Genomic DNA, 21,687 nt, shown 5'->3' with positions numbered 1-21,687 from the left:
AGAGGGTTGGCGGTTTGTGAACACTCTGCTGGTGTTAAACGTATCTGAGGTAAAACATTCACAAAGCTGTGAAAATTGTCATATTGTACATTTTATACAAATCTGTATAAATAGCCCTGATACATGCATTATATTGTATCATTGGATACAATATTATTTTGAGTTATGAACTTGATGTCTACTGTACACATTTAGTTAATAAGTGATAGAATAATATATCATCCATGCTGATTGATCAGTCAGTGTTTTAACTTTTTGAATTAATTGCATAGGCAGCTAACTGCTGCTGAATGAACAAAATCCAATTAATATAAAAAAATCTCTTTCTCTCTCTCTCTTTCTCTCTCTCTCTCTATATATATTTATATATATATCAAAAACCTACAGGGTAGCATTGTTGGTGAATAGTGGACATTTTTTATGTTTTCTATTTAGTGAATTTAAAATAAATAAATATGTGAAATGAGTTTGTTAAATATATATATTTTATTATTAATTCACATTATTATTAATTTGCTACTCATTTAAACACATGGAACAATGCTGAAATTTGATATATGAATGATTTATGATTTATATTTGAATAAATGAGTGTTTAACACCAGCAATTGTGTACATCTTATTTGCTGTTATAAAATAGTCATTTATAAAGTTTTTATTTGTGTGTGTGTGTGTGTATATATATATATATATATATATATATGAAGAAGAGTTTATTTGCAAATAACAGATAACTCAATTTTTTTAAATTCCAAAAATCATGTTTTTTATTATGCTATCATGTTTTTATTGTGTTTTATTATGTTAGCGTTATTTTTTTGTTATTTTTTACACAGTAACCCAACTGCAGTTTGACTGAGATTAATTGGAATGCACAATGAAAAAACATGATTTTTGAAAATAGTTAAAAATGGAGTTATCTGTTTTTGCAAATGATGAGCTTTATTCCGAACCCCTCCCTCATTAGGCCCCCATGTCACACTCTCTGAAGCTTGTGATTGGCTGTGAGTGCCAGGGGAGAAGATGAGGGGCTGGGCCAAAGCATCCGGGCTGTCCAAAAAATTTGACCTATCAGGGTACAGCTGTTCCTTGATGACTTAGTGGGACTTGTCTGTCACCTCCCCGGGGGGACATGCGAGTGGAGGGAGGGGGCTAACTTGGAGGGCAAGGGGACGAAAGTCTGGGCACCGCAGGCACAGAGTTGGAAACCCATTGGAAATCCAGCGGTCATTTTTTTTCCCTTAGATCCCGAAGAACTGGGGGACCTGAATCTGAGGGTGAAAAGCTGAGGCCAAATCTTCCAAAAGGCAACAGGGGTAGCTGCTAATGCAATATGATCCTCAGGGACTCGCTCTAAAAATACCATCCAGCCAGGAGTACATGCGCAAGCTACATTCGCCTAATTGGAGAAAGATTAAACATTTTGTTTTCAGATTCTCTAATTGGACATCTCAAGGATTTGAGAAACATATTCCAAAACATTTATGATGCAGAAAACCTGTGGGAAATTTCTACACACTTTTTTTTTTTTGACATTTCTACTTGCCTGAAGGCCTTTCAGAAGGTCTTCTGTTAATGCACGTAGAGATTTCCACTTTTCTAAGAAGTCATATTATAAGTAAGTATTGCATTTAACTGGTGTTGATAACCTGGAGTGTAGTCTTGCATTTGATGATGTCTGCTTGAATGTTTGGAATATGTTTACCATATCAAAACTCCAAATTATGAAAAGCTCTTTTATTTTTGGACAATTTATTGTGCATTAGAGATACTTGAAGCTTCAATCAGTTTGGTAACGTGTAGCAGTCCGTAAAGAAGCTCTCCACTGGATCATGAGGAAAGCTGAGGTTCAGATGACCCTGAAGAAGGGTGCTGATGAAGAAGCAGGAGGAATGGCTCCTCCAAGTCCCAGGATACCATCAAAACGGGCAAAAGTTAGTTCAGATCAGGTCGTACCAGACCCTGCTGCTTCTGTCTACCCAACCCCAACTCCTCCAGTGTTTATCCGGAAGATGAGGAACGCTGCGGTAGGTACCGGCTGTGATATCCGTCTGAAAGTGGCTGTGGCTGGAGACCCACAACCTACCCTCTACTGGTACCACAATGATGACCTGCTCAACATGGATAACCAGGAATACGGAGGCTTGTGGATCAGGGACTGCAAACCCAGTGATGCTGGCCTGTATACCTGCATCTCCACCAACCATCTTGGAGAGGTCAGAAGCAGTGCTGTCCTTGCCGTTTTGGATTTGGGTGAAGGTAACTACGAATGTAGCTATGTTAATGTAATACTAATGTTTCATTTTGAGAACTCAGACTACCTACATCCTTGTAGAAGTGACTGGAACATAAGATCCCCAACATAAGAACATTGTGCCCGATTATCAAGCTTATGTGGCTAATTATCGAGTTTAGGCTTCAGAGAAAAAGGTGGAAGGCAGACGTTCTTGCTCACCAAAACATGATATGTGATAATTTGCTAAAGGAGTAACACATCCCTCTGATGTGTCTCACAAAATGGTGGCTAATCCAATTACAGAAAATAAAGTGAAGTAGCCTCTCCTCCTTCTTCAGTCACTTTGTTTGGTTGGGGTTCCATTGTGGCAGTTACCTCAAGGACCTGTTTGGTGGAAGAGGGTGGAATGATGGGGGCAGCTGATGGGCTGAGACAAACTGCTCAACCGTCCCAAAGTAGAGCTGTGAAATTGCCGCCCCCCAAGTCAGGGTGCTTCGTCTTCTCCTCTGAAGGTTTTAAATAAGCATTTCGCCTTCTTACTAACCTGGAAATGAAGAGGAGGTTTCATGTGCCCTTTGCAATTACCTTTGGGCAGAAATGTAGCAGATATTGTTTTCTTTTACAGTCTAAAATGTGTCTCAGTAGTAATGTACAAAGATTCCCAGAGAAACTATATGTCTTTACAAAGAATGTGCGAACAATAGGCTGGGCAGTATAGCTAAAAAAAGTTATTGCTATATTTTTCAGCCTTGCAACAAAGACAACAGTTGCAATATTTGTAACGATGCTTAATTTGATCTAACCAACAAAATTATCACACATACATCTTGAATTTTCAGTAAATCACTTAACCCTAGGAAATAATAGTGAATTGTATCTTAATACTTCATTTGTAATTTTGTCAGAAAGGAATAAGTGGTATATTGTTTTAGTTGTTCAGGTTACGAGAATACTACTTTTTGTGCGCAAAAGAAAAAAAAACGACTTTATTCAACAATCGTCATCGTCTCCTCCTCATCACCCTGGTGCCATTTTGGAGAATATCCGCTGGATGTAAACAACGTATGCTATTCTGTGTCAGCTGCGTCATGCCTACGTTGTTGTGATTTGATCTGAACGGAAACAGCGTATCCGTGTGACGCAGCTGACACAGAACAGCATACGTTGTTTACGTTTCTCCAAAATGGCACCATGGTGATGCGGAATGAGGGTGAGTAATTAATGACAGAATTTTCATTTTTGGATGAACTAACCCTTTAATTAATTGGTTTTGGATCAGTGCTGTGATGAGAGGTGATGGCGTCCAGCTTCAGATGTGTTTAGATGGATTAGCTTTGTCTCCTTGTTGTCCTTCACAGTCACAGTGCTGAACTGGCCACGTCAGAGCACATCATTCTGACAGTGTTATGATTGCCACTAACATTTATCGCCAAAGTGCTCAGCAATGCAGGCGCCTTTTATGACTCTCATTGGATTTGGGTTTCTCATTTGCACTCCATCAACAGAAATAGTGTAGGTGCTTTATGTAGCCAAGTCAAACTTTCACCTCTACTGTACTTGCAGCATTCTCTTTAAATGCAAAATTGTTGTATGGTGTTTATTGCATTCAGTGTTAATGGTTGACATTTAATGATCTTCTTTTGGGTTTTAGATTTTTTAAGGGTTTGTTAAATCTCATTGGACCCAGTTTAGTTTTTGTAGTGCCAGGACTTTCAACTTTAGGGTCTCTGGACCTCTGGAGGTCCCTGAGTGTATACTCCAGGAGGATCTGTGGAGAAGATATTTTGTATAAGGCATACAGAACTAAAATTTCTGCTACTTTTCCCTTTTTTTTAATGGCTTGAGAATCTGGGCGTGTAAAGGTTGAAAACTGTTCTAAGGCAGTGGTTGTTCTCAATAGGTCGCAATCTAATAAAAGATAACCATATTATTGTGCATAGTTATGATAGCAAAATAAATAGCTGTCTTTTAGTGCATTTATAGTACAATATTTTTTCTTAAGCCTATGTCATGCTAATTTATTTGGTTGACTGTTGACGGTTCATAGTAATATTAAGATTTTTCAATTTGGTTTTTAGTGCATTTTTCTTAACATTTTTTTTGTCAAACAATTTTTATGCCCAGTAAATAAATGGGTCCTGAAGCAAAACCAGTTAAAACCCACTGATCTAGAGTATGTGTCTATGACGTCTGTAGTCATGATGCATGTGTCAATCCTCTGGACAACTTGTGGTGTTTACACCTGTCTTGTCACTCAGCTAAATGCCATATGTCTTTCTTTCTCTTTTGCTTTTCTTTCACAATGTCTTTTTTTCTGCCTCTTCCTACCCATTGTTATCCTCCCTTTTCTTTCTTTTCGGTCTTTCTGGAGTCTATATTGTTTTGTTTTACTTCTTTGTCATTCTGACCATTCCCAATCTATGAATCTCTACTTTTTCTCTCTGTTCTTATTTCTGCATTTCTTACGCTTCCCCCCCCCACTTCTTTGTCTTTTAATGTCTCTCCTGTCTTCTTGGCCTGAAGGACCATCTCTACCCCTCTGGTTATTTCTGACAGTGGAATGTGCCAGGCTTGAGATTTTTGTGATGTTAATAGGCCACTCATTCTCCGGTTACACAGGAAGACATCACAGCTATATATAGGCCTTCAGCACAGGAGTTTTGCCTAGACCTTATTCAATTAGAGTCAGTCTGAATGAGGGGGAGAGTATGTTTTTGCCTGATTTAAAATTGTAAAATACTGTCATTACATGAATGGTAAAAATAGCCTGCTTTGAAATAGTCAGTGCTGTCTGAGAATCATTACTGATGTAGATTGTGAGGCAAGACACCAGCCTGACTTTGGCTGGTGACCATCATGTTTAAACATAGCAAACAAGTATTTCACAGTGGGTTGCACTAATAAGGACTTAGATTTATGGTTATTATAGTTTTAATCATGTGCATTCATTAATATAACCTCTGAATTTCAGTTAGAGATTTAGTTGAATGTCTTTGATCTCAATAACTGTTGCAACAGTAGGATTTTTTTTCTTTAAAAATCCCTTTACTACATACGAGTACTTGCAAAGGCTGTTTCTAATGTCACTAAAAAAGGAAGTTCCTTTAACCTTACTGCCATTTATGGTGAATCAATCATGGCAGACAATCACATTTAATCACAGGTTGAAGGTTTAATGACTGATTTGTTAAGCCATGTTCAAATTTAAGTGCAACACGGCTTGAATTAAAATAAAACCTGGATAAACAAACCCCTTTGCGGTGTAAGTCGTTATTGGTGCAGCCTACCCTTAGCCGTTAAATCTGTAAACATGCAACAGCAATGTATATTTCTGGTCTGCTTTAGGGATGCTCCGATCCGCCTTTTTCGCCTCCGATACCGATTCCGATACCTAGGGTTCGGTATTGGCCGATACCAGTGTAGTTTTTTTCCCTCATTTAATAACATTCATGAATGTATTTATATATAAGTATATACTATAAAATTAAGATACATTTCTTTTTAAATGTATAGCATATACATTTTTAATAAGGCAACAACATATGATACGATAGGACAAAACAAATACAGTGCAGCACAAACTGTTTTTATACAGTCAACCCTCAACGGACACCTTGGCAACTGAATCGCCATTGGCTAGTATATATATTTTTTTACTCGCCAGACTGAAATACTATACTATACACTATCGGAGCCGATACCCGATATGAATATCGGATCGGCGCATCCCTAGTCTGCTTCAGCTGACACTCAAACCGAGAGTACTTATATTCATCCTCAGTGAATAGTTATCTTGCAAAGTGCCTGCTGTCTCTGTCTCTTCAGGGAACATTTCACCTGTAATTGCTCTGTGCATTACGGAGTGCTTTTTCTAATATGGATGTTTCAAACTGCTGGGGTGGGAAAAACCAGTATGGAAATGATGTACAGAGAGAAAAGTACATCTGGATGTAGAGAGAAACATCAAAATGTACAGCTTTATCATCTTGTTGAAGAGAGTTGCTTACATAGCCTTAGTTTTCTCTTTACTTGGAGTCTTTACTGTTGTTTTTTATTTGAAACGTAGCTTTCTTTCAAGCGCTTCTCAAGGTCATTAGCTTAAAAATTACAGTTGAAATTCTTGTATGTTAATGAATGTATATGACATGGATTGCATGGCTTTCTCAATGCAAAGCAAAGAAAGTCTCAAAACGTTTGCATTTGCATTTGGGGGGAAGCAGTAAGGGTGTGGGATTTGGCTTCAGCCCACACACTTAGCAATAATTGCATTGAAAGGAGAGCATTCTGTTGGCTATGCACAACTTTCCATCGGCCCCAGAGGTCAAAATGTCCACACAAATGCTCAGTGAAGTGTGTAATGAAAGGTCTCAGACATCATTTATATTTTAATCCAAATGGAAATTATAATCCCCGATAAATTGCATGGATTTCAAAGGATTTCGCTTGTTTTGCTAATGGACCCTCGCAGAGTGATAAAGTTATTAATTTGTCATCAGCACGTATGACTCATGGAAAATTACTAGAGCGGTTGAATATTGTTTTGTTCTTTTATGGTAGGTGAAATGCAATTTCACCATTTGCAAAGAGGATGATAGAGGGGAAGTAATAACAGTGCTCAGTAGTTGATTTTATATAAAAGGGCATCTACGCACAATCACACTCAAAATCGTACATGCGCACACACATGCTGTGGTACATTTTGTCGCTCTCTCTAACAAAGCACACAGCTGTGCCTCCCTCAGTCATTCATTTTCTGCCTATTACCAGCTTTTCTTTGTCCAGCTGAGAGGTTGTGTTGTTGCATTGCTCGTAGGTGGATATGAATCAATACTGGATGCAAAAAGACTAATTCAGTGCATTGGAATAAACTTGAGTTAATATGCATTTATTCTGTTTTGTGTAGTGATTCTGATGAGTTGAAGCATCCCTCAGGCTGCACTGAAACGTTATTGCTTTTCCAATCTGCTATTGGCGACATTCTGCATCGCTAGAAAGCCCATTTCCTCTGCACTTTGAGACAGTTATCCTTTCTTTTTAACTGCATTTGCATCAACACTTAACGATGATCCACTGATTTTAATTTTCTTAAAAGCATCTTGTTTACTTTGTGCTTAGGTTCTCATTGGCCTTTAGTGAGTGGGTGGTTTTAACAAACCTCCGGTGTTGCACTTTTATGTGTCACCGCGGAAGCTTTTTGTTGCTCTAATCTCTACATAAAGTTGTATACAGAAAATTAAAAGAATAGTTCATCAGTTTAAATTCTGCCATTATTTAACCTTTTTACTATTTTTAAGCACCATCAGGACACTGTGAGCTATTGCTGTATAAAAAAAAAATCTCCTTTTTTTGTTCCATTGAGAAAAAGAATAACAGCATACACATGCATCGACATGAGGATGAGTGAATAACGACAATTTTCACTTCTGAGTGGAACTATCTGTAATTTATACTATTATTATAATGTATTTTTTATATCGTTTCAACAATAGCTCTATACAATTTAGATTAATTAATTCATTAAATATAATTTTCAACTTGGACGAACTTTATATTAATTATAATAAATTCATGTTAATAAATTATTTTTCATCAATAGCTTTGGAAAATGTAATTATAACCTATTAATATTAATTAATTCATAAAATATTATTTTCACTTTTGGCTGAACTATCCCCTTATATTATATTATATTATATTATGTTTTATTTTATTTTATTTTTAAATATTATTTTCACTCTTGGCTGAACTATATTAAAGGTATTTAAATAATTAATAAAATTTAAATAATATTAAAATATAATTACGTTTTATAAGCTATTAATCAAAAATGAAATTTTGCAAATTATATTATATTATATTATATTGTTTGCTAAATCCAGTTTTGCCATTCTGTGTACTTGTTCCAACAGCAGCTTCATAAAATATGCCATAATTTAGTGAAGTGGACATACAATTGTTTTGTTGTGGCATTTATATAAGTGGCTGGAGTTTCATTGACCGTTCTTGCCCTGAAACCTCAAAATGACGCCACTGTATCTCTGAGCTTTTGTCCTTGATCTAATTAAAGCCATAATGATGGTCTATGTAATCTCATTCCATCCTGGTTTATGACAGAGAGGTGGCATGACCTCAGAGCTTTGTTAATGATGTGATAAAACAAAACATGCTCATGCAGTTATGTGTATTGGTTTTGAAATAATTTTGAATACTTACATGGAACAATTGCCTTACCTAATCTTTTGGTACTGCTTCGAGGCAGTAGTTTTGCTATGGTGTTAAGCATATAAGATGGCTCCAGAATAAAAACATCTGACTCACCAGTGTTTTAAAGAGCATGAAAGGGCTTCAGGGTCTGACTTGAAGTTAGACGATTCACTGATGCAAGAAATAAGTTTAAAGGTGCTGTAAGTAATATTTTTTTTGGAATAGTATGCAGAAAATGTGATACCTGATAGATTTAACGGCAATAGAGATATCACACCTGTCTCTATGACAGCACTTGGCTCTGTAAATTGCAAAAAAAAACAAAAAAAAACAAGGGATATTGTTTAGCCAGTGAGAAGCTTTAAGACATTCTCTGCATTTTAATTGTTTAATTGTGCTGGTAAGGTTTTTGTTATATTTTTGCAGTATAATTTTTTATAGATGTCTATTGCAAACTTCACAAATACATTGCAAAGTCTTTGTGATGAAACAATACACTAGTCGAACTGAGAAGATTGCAGACCAGCATATGCATCCTTAGAAACACATCTCACTGCTAAATGAGGCTTCACCTGTCTTTCAGAGATCTCTATATAGGAACATGAAATTCCTGAATAGGTCCAGGCTGTTTTCTTTAGATTGAATTGCAAGCATCAGCCATCTCTTTTGCAATATGAACTGTATGTTATGTAGGAGAGGCTGTTTGATTGCCTGACTGACCCACTCATTTTTTCTGTGATTGCCTGTAGCCTGATGATACTGCTATTCAAAAACTCAAAATTTTTACCAGTGTTTAGCATTTAACCTTAGTGTTCCACTTCAGATTTATAGATATTAACTAAAGCATTAAGCAACAAGAGACCATGCATTATGTGATTTTTGGTAACACTTTAGTATAGGGACCAATTCTCACTATTAACTTTTTGATTATTGGCATGCCTATTATTAACATATTGGCTGTTTATTACGTATAAAACACATATTCTGCATAACCATAATCCTATCCAATACCAAAACTTAACAACTACCTTTCCAACTGTTAATAAGCAGCAAATTAAGAGTTTATTGAGGCAACTTATTAAGTTGTAGTTAATGGTTTGTTAATGGCAACAACTGGAACTTAAAATAAAGTGTGACCTGATTTTTGTTTCTTTTCCCCCCTTTTCCTCTACTTAAAATTTCAGAGTTTCAATGCTTTTAATTTTAAGTGGCAACAACAGCAAAATGTATGTATCCACTTTATTTTTGATGTGAGAGTGGACGTGGCCATTTGTAACTTGAATATGTGAGCTTTCTTGTGCCATTTGCTTAGTATTTTAGCTGCAAAATAAGGTGGATAAGACATCAAGAGGTTCATTGGCCTAACTGTTGTGTTGACTGCTTATGATTTTCAAACAACATAGCAACTTAATGCATTAGTATATAACAGCGGTGGCGAACTCCGGTCCTGGAGAGCCGCAGCCCTGCAGAGTTCAGCTCCAACCCTAATTAAAACTCACCTGCCTGTAGCTTTCTAGTAACCCTTCAGACCTTGATTAGCTTGTTCAGGTGTGTTTGATTAGGGTTGAAGCAAAACTCTGCAGGGCTGTGGCTCTCCAGGACCGACGTTCGCCACCCCGGTATAGAATGTGATCACAGGAGTGCATTTATCTGCCTTTTAAATTCAAACAGCTTGTCTTATTAGAATTCAGAGTTGGAACTTTGTGTTTTCTGAAGAGCATTTTAGACTGGAAAGATTGTTGGTTTTCCATTCCATTTGTATTCCCACTAGTCAGATTCCACACATGGCACTCCCTCTGTTTCCAATTAAACGCTCCTAATTAGCATAGCTTTAAAATCAAATGGATTCACACAGAGTACTTTCCCATGATGCTACACTCATGAGACTGGGGCAAATGCAACATTTGCCCCAGACCCCCTGATTAACTGAGGAGCCATGAAGCTTACGCTAATTGAATAAACATATCTGAGCTGAATATATTCTGGTCCTTTGAGTAGTTTTGTATGTATTTTCAAATCCCTTTCACACATAGTGGTATGTATGTAATATTATCAGATTGCTCCAGTGTTGAGTTTTGAGTTTTTGGGAATTTTGTGAATTTTTCATGATTGTTCAGCACTTTGAGTTATAAAGTAGTTGTAAAGTGCTTTATGAATTAAGGAAACGAATAATAATTCGAGTAAACACACCCCTGTGACACATTTTATATTAACACTGTTAATTTTGTGCCTGTAAGTACATAAAGATGGCAACACTGAGATTCTGTTTTGCCGTAATGTATGTTGCTACAGAAAGAAATGGCTCACAGAGGAGCTATGTGTCGCTTTATTGTTTTTGACAGAAAAATAATTAATCAATACATCAGTTAACCTCCATATGCTCTTGCACTTGCTCTTGTTTTTTTTAGCTACTGTTAAAAATCTTATTTAGCAAGGTTGTATTAAGTTGTTAAAAAATGACAGTAAATACATTTATAATGTTACAAAAGGTTTCCATTTCAAATAAATGCTGTTTTTGTACACTTTCTATTCATCAAAGCATTCTCACAGTTTCCACAAAAATATAAGCAACAACTGTTTTCAACATTAATAATAAGAAATGTTTCTTGAGCACCAAAGCCATAATGTGACACTGAAGAATGGAGTAATGGCTGCTGAAAATTCAGCTTTGCCATCACAGGAATAAATTACATTTTAAAATATACTAAAATAGTTATTATAATACGATACCTATTAATACCTATTAATTATAATAGGTACTATTATATTAAAGCAACAAGTCACTAGTTGTTTTTATTCCACATTTTTAAAGGCAGATCTGGGGAGTCTCATTTGAAATGCTACAGTCTTATTTACTGTATCTCTTTCTGCTGTGGCTGTGAACTACATGTTGATTGAGTAGATAGTGAGACACAGGGTCCATCTACCTCATCTTTTATTCATGGCAACTTTAGCCTGCAGCACAGATTGATGAAGCTTGAGGATGTGCACTGTTTAAGGCATGTACGAATGTTGGGGAAATGCTGTGATGTAAACATATTGGACAGGTATCAGTCTGCTTCCGATATCTGGTATGATGCATCAATTTGTCATCACTGCGGTAGCTTCAGTCCTACAGACTGGCTGCCATTATGGTGTAATGGCCACAGAAAGACAGGGACTTCCCCTATCGAGCTGCAGTTGTTGCTGTCCTTCAGCGTGTGGATAAACACCCATACTGTGTGTGTGTGTGTGTGTTTGTGTAGATGTGGGCACGTATGAGTGAGACTGACACTGCAAGTCTCACGTGCAGACTGCCAGTGAAGTCATGTGCTTGAGATAATTCCTAATTTAAGCCAGTAATGATCAAAGGCTGCAAACACCCACCTCACCGCTAGTCATAATAACCCTGCCAGTCTAAGACAGACCACACAATACCGCTCTGCTCCAGAGGTGACTCAATACTTGAGGGATCAGACTCTTCTGTTCTTGACATAAGGGAGACTGGGGACAGTTCTTTAATATTTTCTTTCATTTATATATATTTATTTAATATTTTCCTTCATAACTCACAGACTACATGTGGGTCTACCTGTTATCTTTTGGTAGAAACATTTATGTGCCAACAGTAAAAATACAGTTAAAACATTTACCTTCAGGAAGGCTTTATCATAATACTGATTTTAATAGAAGACAAATATTTTTTTTATTAACTCACCTGTTTTCAAATAAGAGCCGAAAACTGCTGCTTTACTTAATATCGTTGATTTTGCTTTTATTTAGTAATAATTTAGCTGCCAGAAATGTTTAAAGCAGAAGTCTAAGAGTTGTCTACATTATAATTGTTTTAAATGAGATTAATCAATTTAGCTAAAACATAGATTAATCAGATGATGACTCAGGAACATTTACATTTTAATTAGTTGTATAGTGCTTTTCACAATACATATTGTTCCAGAGTAGCAAAGAGCAGTCTTATAGAGGATATTTACATTTTTCAGGAATCTTTAATCTTTAAATACATTTTTATTAGTGTTACAATTGCATGTTGATTTCAGTGTTTTACAGAAATATATATATTTTTGTTAACTTTTTTATTTCTTAATATTTAGCTTTTTGTTCCCTCGCTATTGTCTTGTTTTCATAGAATATATGTAAAATGTAGGGCTGGCTCGATACCACTTTTTTAGAACCGATACGATACCAGATATTCTGAGTATCGGCCGATACCAGCGCAGTTTTTTTTTTTTTTTTTATCAGTGTAGAATTACTATACCTCAATGTGTTGGCCTGATCATCACTCTTTTGTGTGTTAAACACAATCTACCACATATAGACAACTTCATTGTAAAGAAAAACAACAAATGAATAAATATATAATCATAATCTATGATAAAAATACTACTATAAACTAGGGTAGTGGATAATTCAGTAGCAAAAGTTACTCTAGAAAAATCATGAGTGCACAATAATTTTATAAAATCTAAATATTTAGTAAAAAATTATTTTTTTGTAAAATGTTAAACATTGCTCTTTATTGCTCTTTACAACTGTATTGTTGTAAAATACATTCATGAAAAACAAGTAGCCGAATGATGCGCTTGAAGCAACACGGAGTCACAGTGCGCAGCGCTCCACATAGAAAAGTTTAAAGCACAAAGGGAAGAGGATTTTGATGCGTAGTGTATTAAATCTGTGAGATAGTTTATTGAGCCTTTTCTTTTAACAGTTTTAAATTTCACTTACTGTGCGCATGAACAACGATTCATAGTGCTCTCTACTCCAGTGTAGTGATCTCTAACAGACACCCGGTAGAAAGTAACGTGATTTAGAAACAGCACTAAACTCCAGCAAGATAAAGTAATTTTATGCAAAACCACTGATTTTTATCTACAGATCAAGTATAATAATAGGAACAGTGAATCACCTTGGATAGATTTTCATTGTCTTGACTGAATGCTGAATGGAGGATGACAGACAGCCGCAGCGGAGATTAGCGACTTAATTTAACGACTTAAATATTCATCTGTACCTCACAATAAACTATGGAACGGCTTCAGAACTCTTGGAATATAGTGCAAGGAAACTTTATGCTGCTTTATAATGATTTTGTGCCTTTCGTGGGGCTTAACAATAACACAGAATAGTATACGCACAATATCGGATTTGGATCGGTCTCGTCTGACCGATACCCCGATCTAGCAGAAAATGCCAGTATCGGAGCGATACCGATACTGAATATCGGATCGGTGCACCCCTAGTTAAATGTACTTTTTTTTTTTTACCACAATAACAATTTGTATTTTCTTGTTTAAAGCATAATTCTAGGTTTATGCTTAAAATGTGCCAATGAGGTAAAAAAAAATGTTGATAAATATTCATTATTCTCTGAAGTCGTTAGTTTTTGCCTCTAAAATAATTTTATGAAATGAAATGAAATGAAATAATAAAATGAAATGAACCTCCAGAACCCTAAATCAATTTCTTGCAAAAGATTATGACCAAACAGAGAGAAAACTTGTAATAAGTTCCTAAATCAGTGTCATCATTATTACTTAGTTATTTCAATTTCAAAATCCCTGGTAGCCCTTCGGGCAGGCATTCTTCAGACTAATTAGAATAACTAATAAAGGTCAAACATTTTAAACATAAATGAACTGTCAGTAATATAATAAAAACAAATAAACACATTTCAAGCGTAGAAATAAAATAGAACAAAGTTACAAATAAAATGAGGTCTAATTAGTTTTCAGGTACAGAAATGTAATGCATAGTGTTCACTGTATAAATCAAGTATAGATTATTCTTTGTTGAAAGTTGTTTGATTAACATTAAGACAGACAGCAGCAGGTTTTTATAGGCTGCTGTCCCTTTAAGACTGATTGCACGGATCCAATATAACAATACACATGTGATCTCTTGCTCCACTGTTTACATTCACTTAAGACAACCGAATGTGTTCACAAGAGTACTTGCTGAGACAGGTATTTTGAGATAATTTTGTGTGTATGTGCCCATTCAAGTGCATGTAAAAGAGATGTGAAAGAGGAATCAATTCTGTGATTGCACGCTGTATAAAATAAGGCTTTCTGTGTGCTTGCAAATAACAGTGCGTGGGTACCAAATTGTTATTTTGTCTTTTGTTAATAACATCTAGTTTATTACACTTGTGTCTTCCTTGTGTTGATGATACAGAAAGAGGTTCTACAAGTTAGAGATCCCACCAATCTTTCTTATGTGATGTACTCATAACCACACCTTAAGTGACACATGATCCAAATATCACAACGTCATTGGTGACGTGAGTTCCCATCACTACACTATTTCGCCTCCCTAGGTGAGCGAAAGCAAATTCACTACAATATTTTCACTTTAGACATCGTTATGAACCTACAATGTCCTTTGGTTGTTTGGTGGCATCTGACCAGTGATCTCTTTGTTTGTGTTGTGATTGTGTAGCTTTTGCCACCAGTTAAACACCGTTGAGAATTGCTGTTGTCCTTCTGTTTGTTAAAGCACTCTGTAAAGCTAAAAGGAATCCTAAGGGAGCAAAAAGCTATTATCAGCAGCCACAGACACTTCCCATAATGCTCTCAAGAGCCTGACTTGGTGTGTTGAGTGCATCTGCAGTGTGACTGCATTGTTGTTCAATGGCTTTTTGTTGCTGGCTTAGTGCGTCATACTCTGCAGGGTGTTTTGTATTTACCTCATTCCAAATTGGCTAGCATTTGTAAAAGCTTTACTCTGAGTAGAAAAGGTTACAAAACTTCTGTGACAATTGGCGCATCATGTTTTGTTTTTTTTGCTTGTAGTTCAACAAAACCCCATTATTCCAGGTAAATTGAATGACAGGTAAAAAACAGTTGCTAGATTTGGCACAAGTGTTGGACAGATGATTTAGTTTGTAGGCTTTTTTAACCTGACCTTCTTAATGCTGATTGGATCTCAAGACGATAGGGCCTATATAAACACAAACACATAGATGCACACAGAACTGATTTCACTTAAATACTCCTACCTTTCTCCAATCTCGTGCTGACCTACTTGCGGTTAATAACAGGACAAATATAATCTTATTGTGTTTATGGAGAAAATCTAAACACTTCAGAATCAGTTCCCAGGTGTTATATGTAAGTATTAGCCAGGTAGTCAGTCGGTTAGTTTGATGTTATAAGTAATTAACCAACACGGTTATATTCCACAATCCTTTATGCACCAAGAGCTTGTTGACACTTCAAAGAGAAAGGAAAAATTTAAATCGCATCATATGACCCCTTTAAGAATTGATATCTCAGTTTACATTTACATTTAGAAGACACTTTTGTCCTAAGCAACTTTCAAATGAGAAAAAAATACAACAACAATATTAGCAGTGTTACAATTCAAAATGTTAGCACTGATTTTGCCATCATTTATACTGTATCCTATCAATAAGTGGCAGAAAAGTCAGGTACACTGGACCATTTCTGGTTAGAGCTAATGTGACTTGAGCCAAAACAAATGTCTCCTTTAATGGACAGAAAGAGAGTAATGTCTGTGTGCTCGGGCAGACAGAGAGATGAAACACGGTCTAAAATTTGTCTGTGTAATTTTATTAGCCCTTTTCCATTATGTGACTGTACGTCAGAGACAGGACTGCTCTTTTTGGATGATCGATGCCCAGGACGGATCTGCTAGAGCAAAGGAGCTTTAAACGAATATTCCAGGTTCAATAACCACAGAAAATAAGTCCCTCAGGCTAAGAAATAGAAAAAAGGCTAAATTTTGTGTGCAGTAATGCATTTACAGTGAAAGTACAGGGAGACCAGGTGGTAGACATCAAAATTTCTGAAGTATACATGTTGTCTAGCGTGATAGAATCACTTATTGATTTTGTTTGTGTAAAACATGACTTCAGTGTCATGCATGTGCATTGTTTATGTGCAGGAACTAGATAATGAATAGCCTGCAATTTTTCTATACCGTTATTTGATCAAGAAATACAGTAAAAACAGAAAACAGTGAAATATTTTTGCAATTTAAAATAACCGTTTTCCTTTTTAATGCAATTTTAAAATATAGTTTACTCCAGTGATGATAAAGCTGAATGCTTTATCAGGACTTCATCAAGAAGAACAGCATGATTAGTATCTTAAAGGTGCTGGAGAGAAAAAGATGATTTGCACAGGTATAACTGCAACTACAGAGAAAGAGAGCTTGAATTTGTGGGGGTTAGAAAACCAGAAAAGATTAGGAAGAAGAGACATATGAGCAGCAAAGGAGCGAGTGAAGTGGGCTTTGAGTCAGACAGGAGAGAGAGGAGAGGAAGGCAGAAAATGGAGGCTAAGTGTTTTAGAGGACGTCAGCTGGAGGTGTCAGTCTCACATCATGGCTGCTTGACAAGTGCGTTTACAGTGAATATGGAAGATAGAAATCATGCTGGAAAACACTGAAGAGTTTCTTGTACAAATGTAAAAAATTTACATAAACATACAAATGTGGAATATTAATATATCAGTAATTGTGATCATTTCAATAATGGCATCCTATAATTTACTGTATAAAACATGATGACCAGCACAAAGCATGTTTAGCTGGTGTTTCGAGAATGAGGGCATGTCACGCAAGCTTTCAATGTTGTCATCTGCCTAATTTGGCTAGCTAGTACTGAGTGATGGATAAACATGCACTAAAATACTAGAGTGTTGAAATTTTTCTCCCCCTTTTTGGGGAATTTCTGGTAACACTTTGTTTTATGGTGTACTTGTTACACATTTTACATGTGCTTACTATAGTAATAATAACAATACATTATGCATAATTACATGCAACTAAACCAAAGCCTCATCCTAACCATATAGTAAGTACTCGTAGTTGATTAATATTACTTAAACGTATACTTGCACTATAACAAGGACACCTTAAAATAAAGTGTAATCAAATTTCTCTTCTTCCCCACATTTTAAAAGTTGATCTTTTTTGCCATTAAGGCATGATTTTATGCTTGGTTACATGTTTATATGGTATCCATTTTATTATCTGGTTAGTTGCACTAGTTGATTACACACTGTTGATTTCTTTTTGATTTCTTGGATGCCCTTGCTGTTTTCTTCTAGGGCTCAAGTACATAGGAATATCACATATCAGTCTGTACTTGTGTCCAAGGTCCAAATTAACCCACGCTAAACACCAAATGTGAGTAAAAATTAGATATGGACAGTAAATAGAACGGAGGTATTTGCCGGTTGGCTGGTAACTTTATTAGAAACTGCAGCATTTGATGGTTTAAGATGTTCTCAAATTGTGAGAACATCTGTCCCTAGCTAATATAAGCGACATGAGCGATTCAAATAAAATCATGTGCTGATGAAAACATCTGGCGCAACGGTTGGGTCTTCTGACATCTTCACCTCAGTGGAAATGTTATCATCTAGGATGCAAGTTATTTTTCTTTCCTGCTGAACCCCATGTGGTGACACAAGAATATTACTTGCACTAAATCACCAAAACGGAAATAGGAGGAACAAAATCACGGTCTGTTGGAACAGGTGCGGAAAAAACAGCTACATTCTGTTGGCATATTTACATGTATTAATTGTTTATAAAAAAGTGTGAAGTTTAGTTTCATGGCCAGTATTTTTTTCAGTTAACCACCATTGGCAGCTGTGTCAAATAGGTAATTTTCTATGCTGGTTGTGGGTACTTTAGAGCAACTGCCCGAGCATCATCCAAGATGACTATGGACTCGGGGTGCTTGTTGTAAAGGGAAACCATCCACAATCATCCCACCATTTCCTCTGCACTCAGTCCATTAACCTCCCAGCTTCAGTTACTGTAAGGGATGATTAAGCCAGATTTGCTTCGATCATTTTTTTGCAGTGTCTGCGAGGCACCAGCAGGCTGAGGGAGAACCATCTGCTCTGGTTTGCTGCCATTCTGCAGTGGAGAACAGGATTTTTGTCTTCATAGTGCTTTATTACGTTGTCCGTTTGAGAGATTTGTCAGTGTAAGCATCGACGCCATCACATGATCACATTTTCCTCTCCCCCCAAATCTCACATCATTTACAAAATGGTAGCATTGCATTATCACACTGATAACATGCAGTTCAGAGTTTGAAATGTGAGAGGAATCTGGGATGTCAATAAGGAAAATTATTTGAGGTTATCACCTCTATCACCTTAAATATCACTTTTTTTTTTTTTTTTTGAAGTTAGCAAAATGGATGAAACTGCTTACAGCACTTTTACATTTTATTTTAATTTGACCTTAATAAGGCCAACTTGAGCATAGTATTCCAGTAAAGCTTGAAGCATATTAAAATACCATCTAAAAACCAAGGTTGTGCATGATTGATTTAAAACCGTTGAGAATGCCTTTTAAATTTCAACATTATTTATTTATTTAAAATCTGAATTGAGATTCTGAATTTTGCATAACCCTATAGTATTAGTAGGATGGTGGTCACAAGAAGTAAAACCATGGTCCTCATTACCATGGTTATATGGTTTTTAAAATAGATAATAAGTAATAATAAACTATAAAACGGTAGTTAAAAAAAAAAACTGTGGGTGACTGATCCCGCTCTGCTTTGACGCGCGGCTGGCGGATGCAGCGGGTAGCGCTGCTTCACACTTTTGGAGTATTTGCTTTATGCAGTTTCGCATGTGCTGTAATTTAAAAACAATGCCCTCGTTTCGGCGATCGGCCCACTACTTGAATGGAATGTCCCGGTGCTCCCGATGGCCAGTAGGCGATCGCGGGCCCCCCAGACCTCTGGGCCCTATGCACTCTGTCACCCTTTTATCCATTCATACTAATTCAAACTGAATGAACACAGATGCTTCTTAACAATTCATTTTGTTTTACAGAACAAAGATGAGTAAATAATGACTTTTTTATTTTACATTAAGCCTGAACTTCCTTTGCATGAGTCCCATTACAAGCACATACATAAATGTGCTGCAGAAGTGCCCATGCCCTGTGATTTATGTGACTTGTTCTTGTTCAATAGAGTCATTTTGGTTATTACACTGTGCTTGTAGGGCTTCTGGAATTGCTGCACATTTCATTAGATGGTTCCCCAGGGAGAGGGGAATAGGAGGCCCTGCTGATCTAAGCATGGAGAGTTTGCAGTGGATGTGCAGTGGGAACTTGGGCCCTTACTGGAGGGACTGACTCCTGGAGGACGACTCACTGCTTGGTTTAATCACGTTCACATAACTCTCACATTGACTCTGTATAGTGTGCCATTCACATTAAGATAGGAAGCCATTATTTCACTGCCCGCTGGGCATTTGCAGCTATGAGTGAAGAGTTTGCAAGACAGCCTGTCTGATACTCAGAGTGGCTGTTCTTTGAACGTGCTAAAATGAGTCATCATGAAAAACAAATTGGAATGAGATGTGATCACACTATAGTTCTTTGGTTCAGTGTCAGTGTTTATTCAAGGGATCCTCAACAAAGCAGTGATTTCAAGTTAATTATGTGAGGCTTTGTCTTCTGACTTTTACTGTGGGGTACAATGTTTGATCAAAAATGCAGTTAAAACAGTAATATTGTTATTAAATTTTAAAATAACTGTTTTCTTTTTTAATTTGTTTTAAAATGTAATTCATGTGATGGCAAAAATGAATTTTCAGAAATTTCTTCAGTGTCACATGATACTCATGTTTCTAGTATGTTGATTTGGTGCTCAAGAAACATTTCTTATTATGAAATATATTTTATGAAAGCTGTCATTAAAAAAAAAAATCCTTGCTGAATAGTTTGGAAGCCCGTTTTCACCACAGAATAAAATATTAAAAAGTAGTTGTGACTTTTTATCTCACAAATTCTGACTTCTTCCTTCCAATTTGAGACATAAACTCGCCCTTCTGAGGAAAAAAAGTTAGAATTATGAGATGTAAACGCAGAATTCAGATTTTTGAGTTTATATCTTGCAATCCTGATTTTTTTTCTTAGAATTTTTAAATTATTATTTAATTATTGTTATTGTTAATTGCAACGAGAGTATGTGAGTGTAGCGGAGTGGGAGTGGAGCGGAGTGATTTTGCCTGGAGCTAGGAGCAGATTTTTTGAAAGTCGGAGCGTCAAGGTTTTCACTCGCTCCGAGAACACTCCGCTACCGCTCCGTCACGAGCACAAATTATGCCAACTCACGCATTAAACATAATTAGTTAGCTTGACAGATATGTGGATCACATGAAGATTAAAAATGGCGATGGACGAGTGCGGGAGATTAAAGCATGTTGTAAGTTGTACAGTTTGTTAATCTCCGCTCGAAACTAATGTGCTGCTACATTGCTGCACACGGACAGAACACACAAGCTCGCACATAACGTACAGATCGCGCGCATACATTCAGGAATGAAGAAAATTTGGTCAACGCTGTCCTGTGTTTTATCAGCTAAAAAACTGAAAAGTTACAGCATATTCTTTCTGTTTCTGAAGTAACTACCCTCAGCTTCACCATAGTAGAGAGACATTGCACAGACAAGTAAGCTAAGCGAGTTAAGCAGTCATTTAATATGGACTTGGGCTAATTGTAGTGTTCCAATAAACCATGTTAAAACTATTCTTCTAGTATTATGCATTTATTTTTCATTTAATATAATTTCTGAACAGAACTTTGATTTTTCAAGCATTGTGAAATAATTTAGCCGTGGAGCGTGTTTCTGTTCAGTGGAGCGGGAGCGGGAAATGGTGAACCCGGAGCGGAGCTGGAGCGGAGTGATTATTGAATGCTTGGAGCGCCGAGGGGAAATTGTTGCCGGTCCACTCTGCTCACATACTCTGATTGCAACAATTAGAAAAAGTCCAAATTGTGAAAGATTCAGAATTGCAAGAAAAGTCACAATTACCGTTACCTTTTTTATTTATTATTCCGTGTTGGAAACATGAAATAGAAAGTTGAAAAGAACATTTATTTGAAATAGAAATCTTTTGTAACGTAGTAAATATTTTACTGTCACTCCTGATCAGTTTTATTCTGCATGAATAAAAGTATTTCGGTAACACTTTAATTTATGGACCAATTCTCACTATTAACTTGCGGCTTATTAGCATGCATATTTCTAGCATACTGGCTGTGTATTAATACTTATAAAGCACATATTCTGCATGACCATATTCTACATCCCTCATCCTACTCAATACCTAAACATAACAACTACCTTACTAACTATTAATTCAAGTTTTTCAAGGCAAAAGTCATAGTTAATAGTTAGTTTATAGTGGAAATTGGACCTTAAAATAAAGTGTGACCTGTATTTCATAAATAAATTAAA

At 36.3% G+C, this 21,687-nt stretch overlaps 1 protein-coding gene across 1 annotated transcript in view; it reads left to right on the top strand.

Annotated features, from left to right (window-relative positions):
- Positions 1 to 1,667: 1,667 nt before the first annotated feature.
- The window catches only part of LOC107728905 (striated muscle preferentially expressed protein kinase-like), an 82,812-nt gene continuing 62,792 nt past the window's right edge, over positions 1,668 to 21,687 (top strand). The window contains exon 1 of the mRNA XM_016539220.1: positions 1,668 to 2,259. Within this exon, the coding sequence (XP_016394706.1) occupies positions 1,833 to 2,259 (427 nt within the window). The 5' untranslated portion in view covers positions 1,668 to 1,832. The remainder of the gene's footprint in view (positions 2,260 to 21,687) is intronic.

Source organism: Sinocyclocheilus rhinocerous, unplaced genomic scaffold, assembly GCF_001515625.1.
Source record: "Sinocyclocheilus rhinocerous isolate Xijiao unplaced genomic scaffold, SAMN03320098_v1.1 scaffold1569, whole genome shotgun sequence".
Taxonomy (NCBI): Eukaryota; Metazoa; Chordata; class Actinopteri; order Cypriniformes; family Cyprinidae; genus Sinocyclocheilus; species Sinocyclocheilus rhinocerous.
Note: the sequence above shows the minus strand (reverse complement) of the source record. Positions and strands in the feature narration are given on the sequence as shown.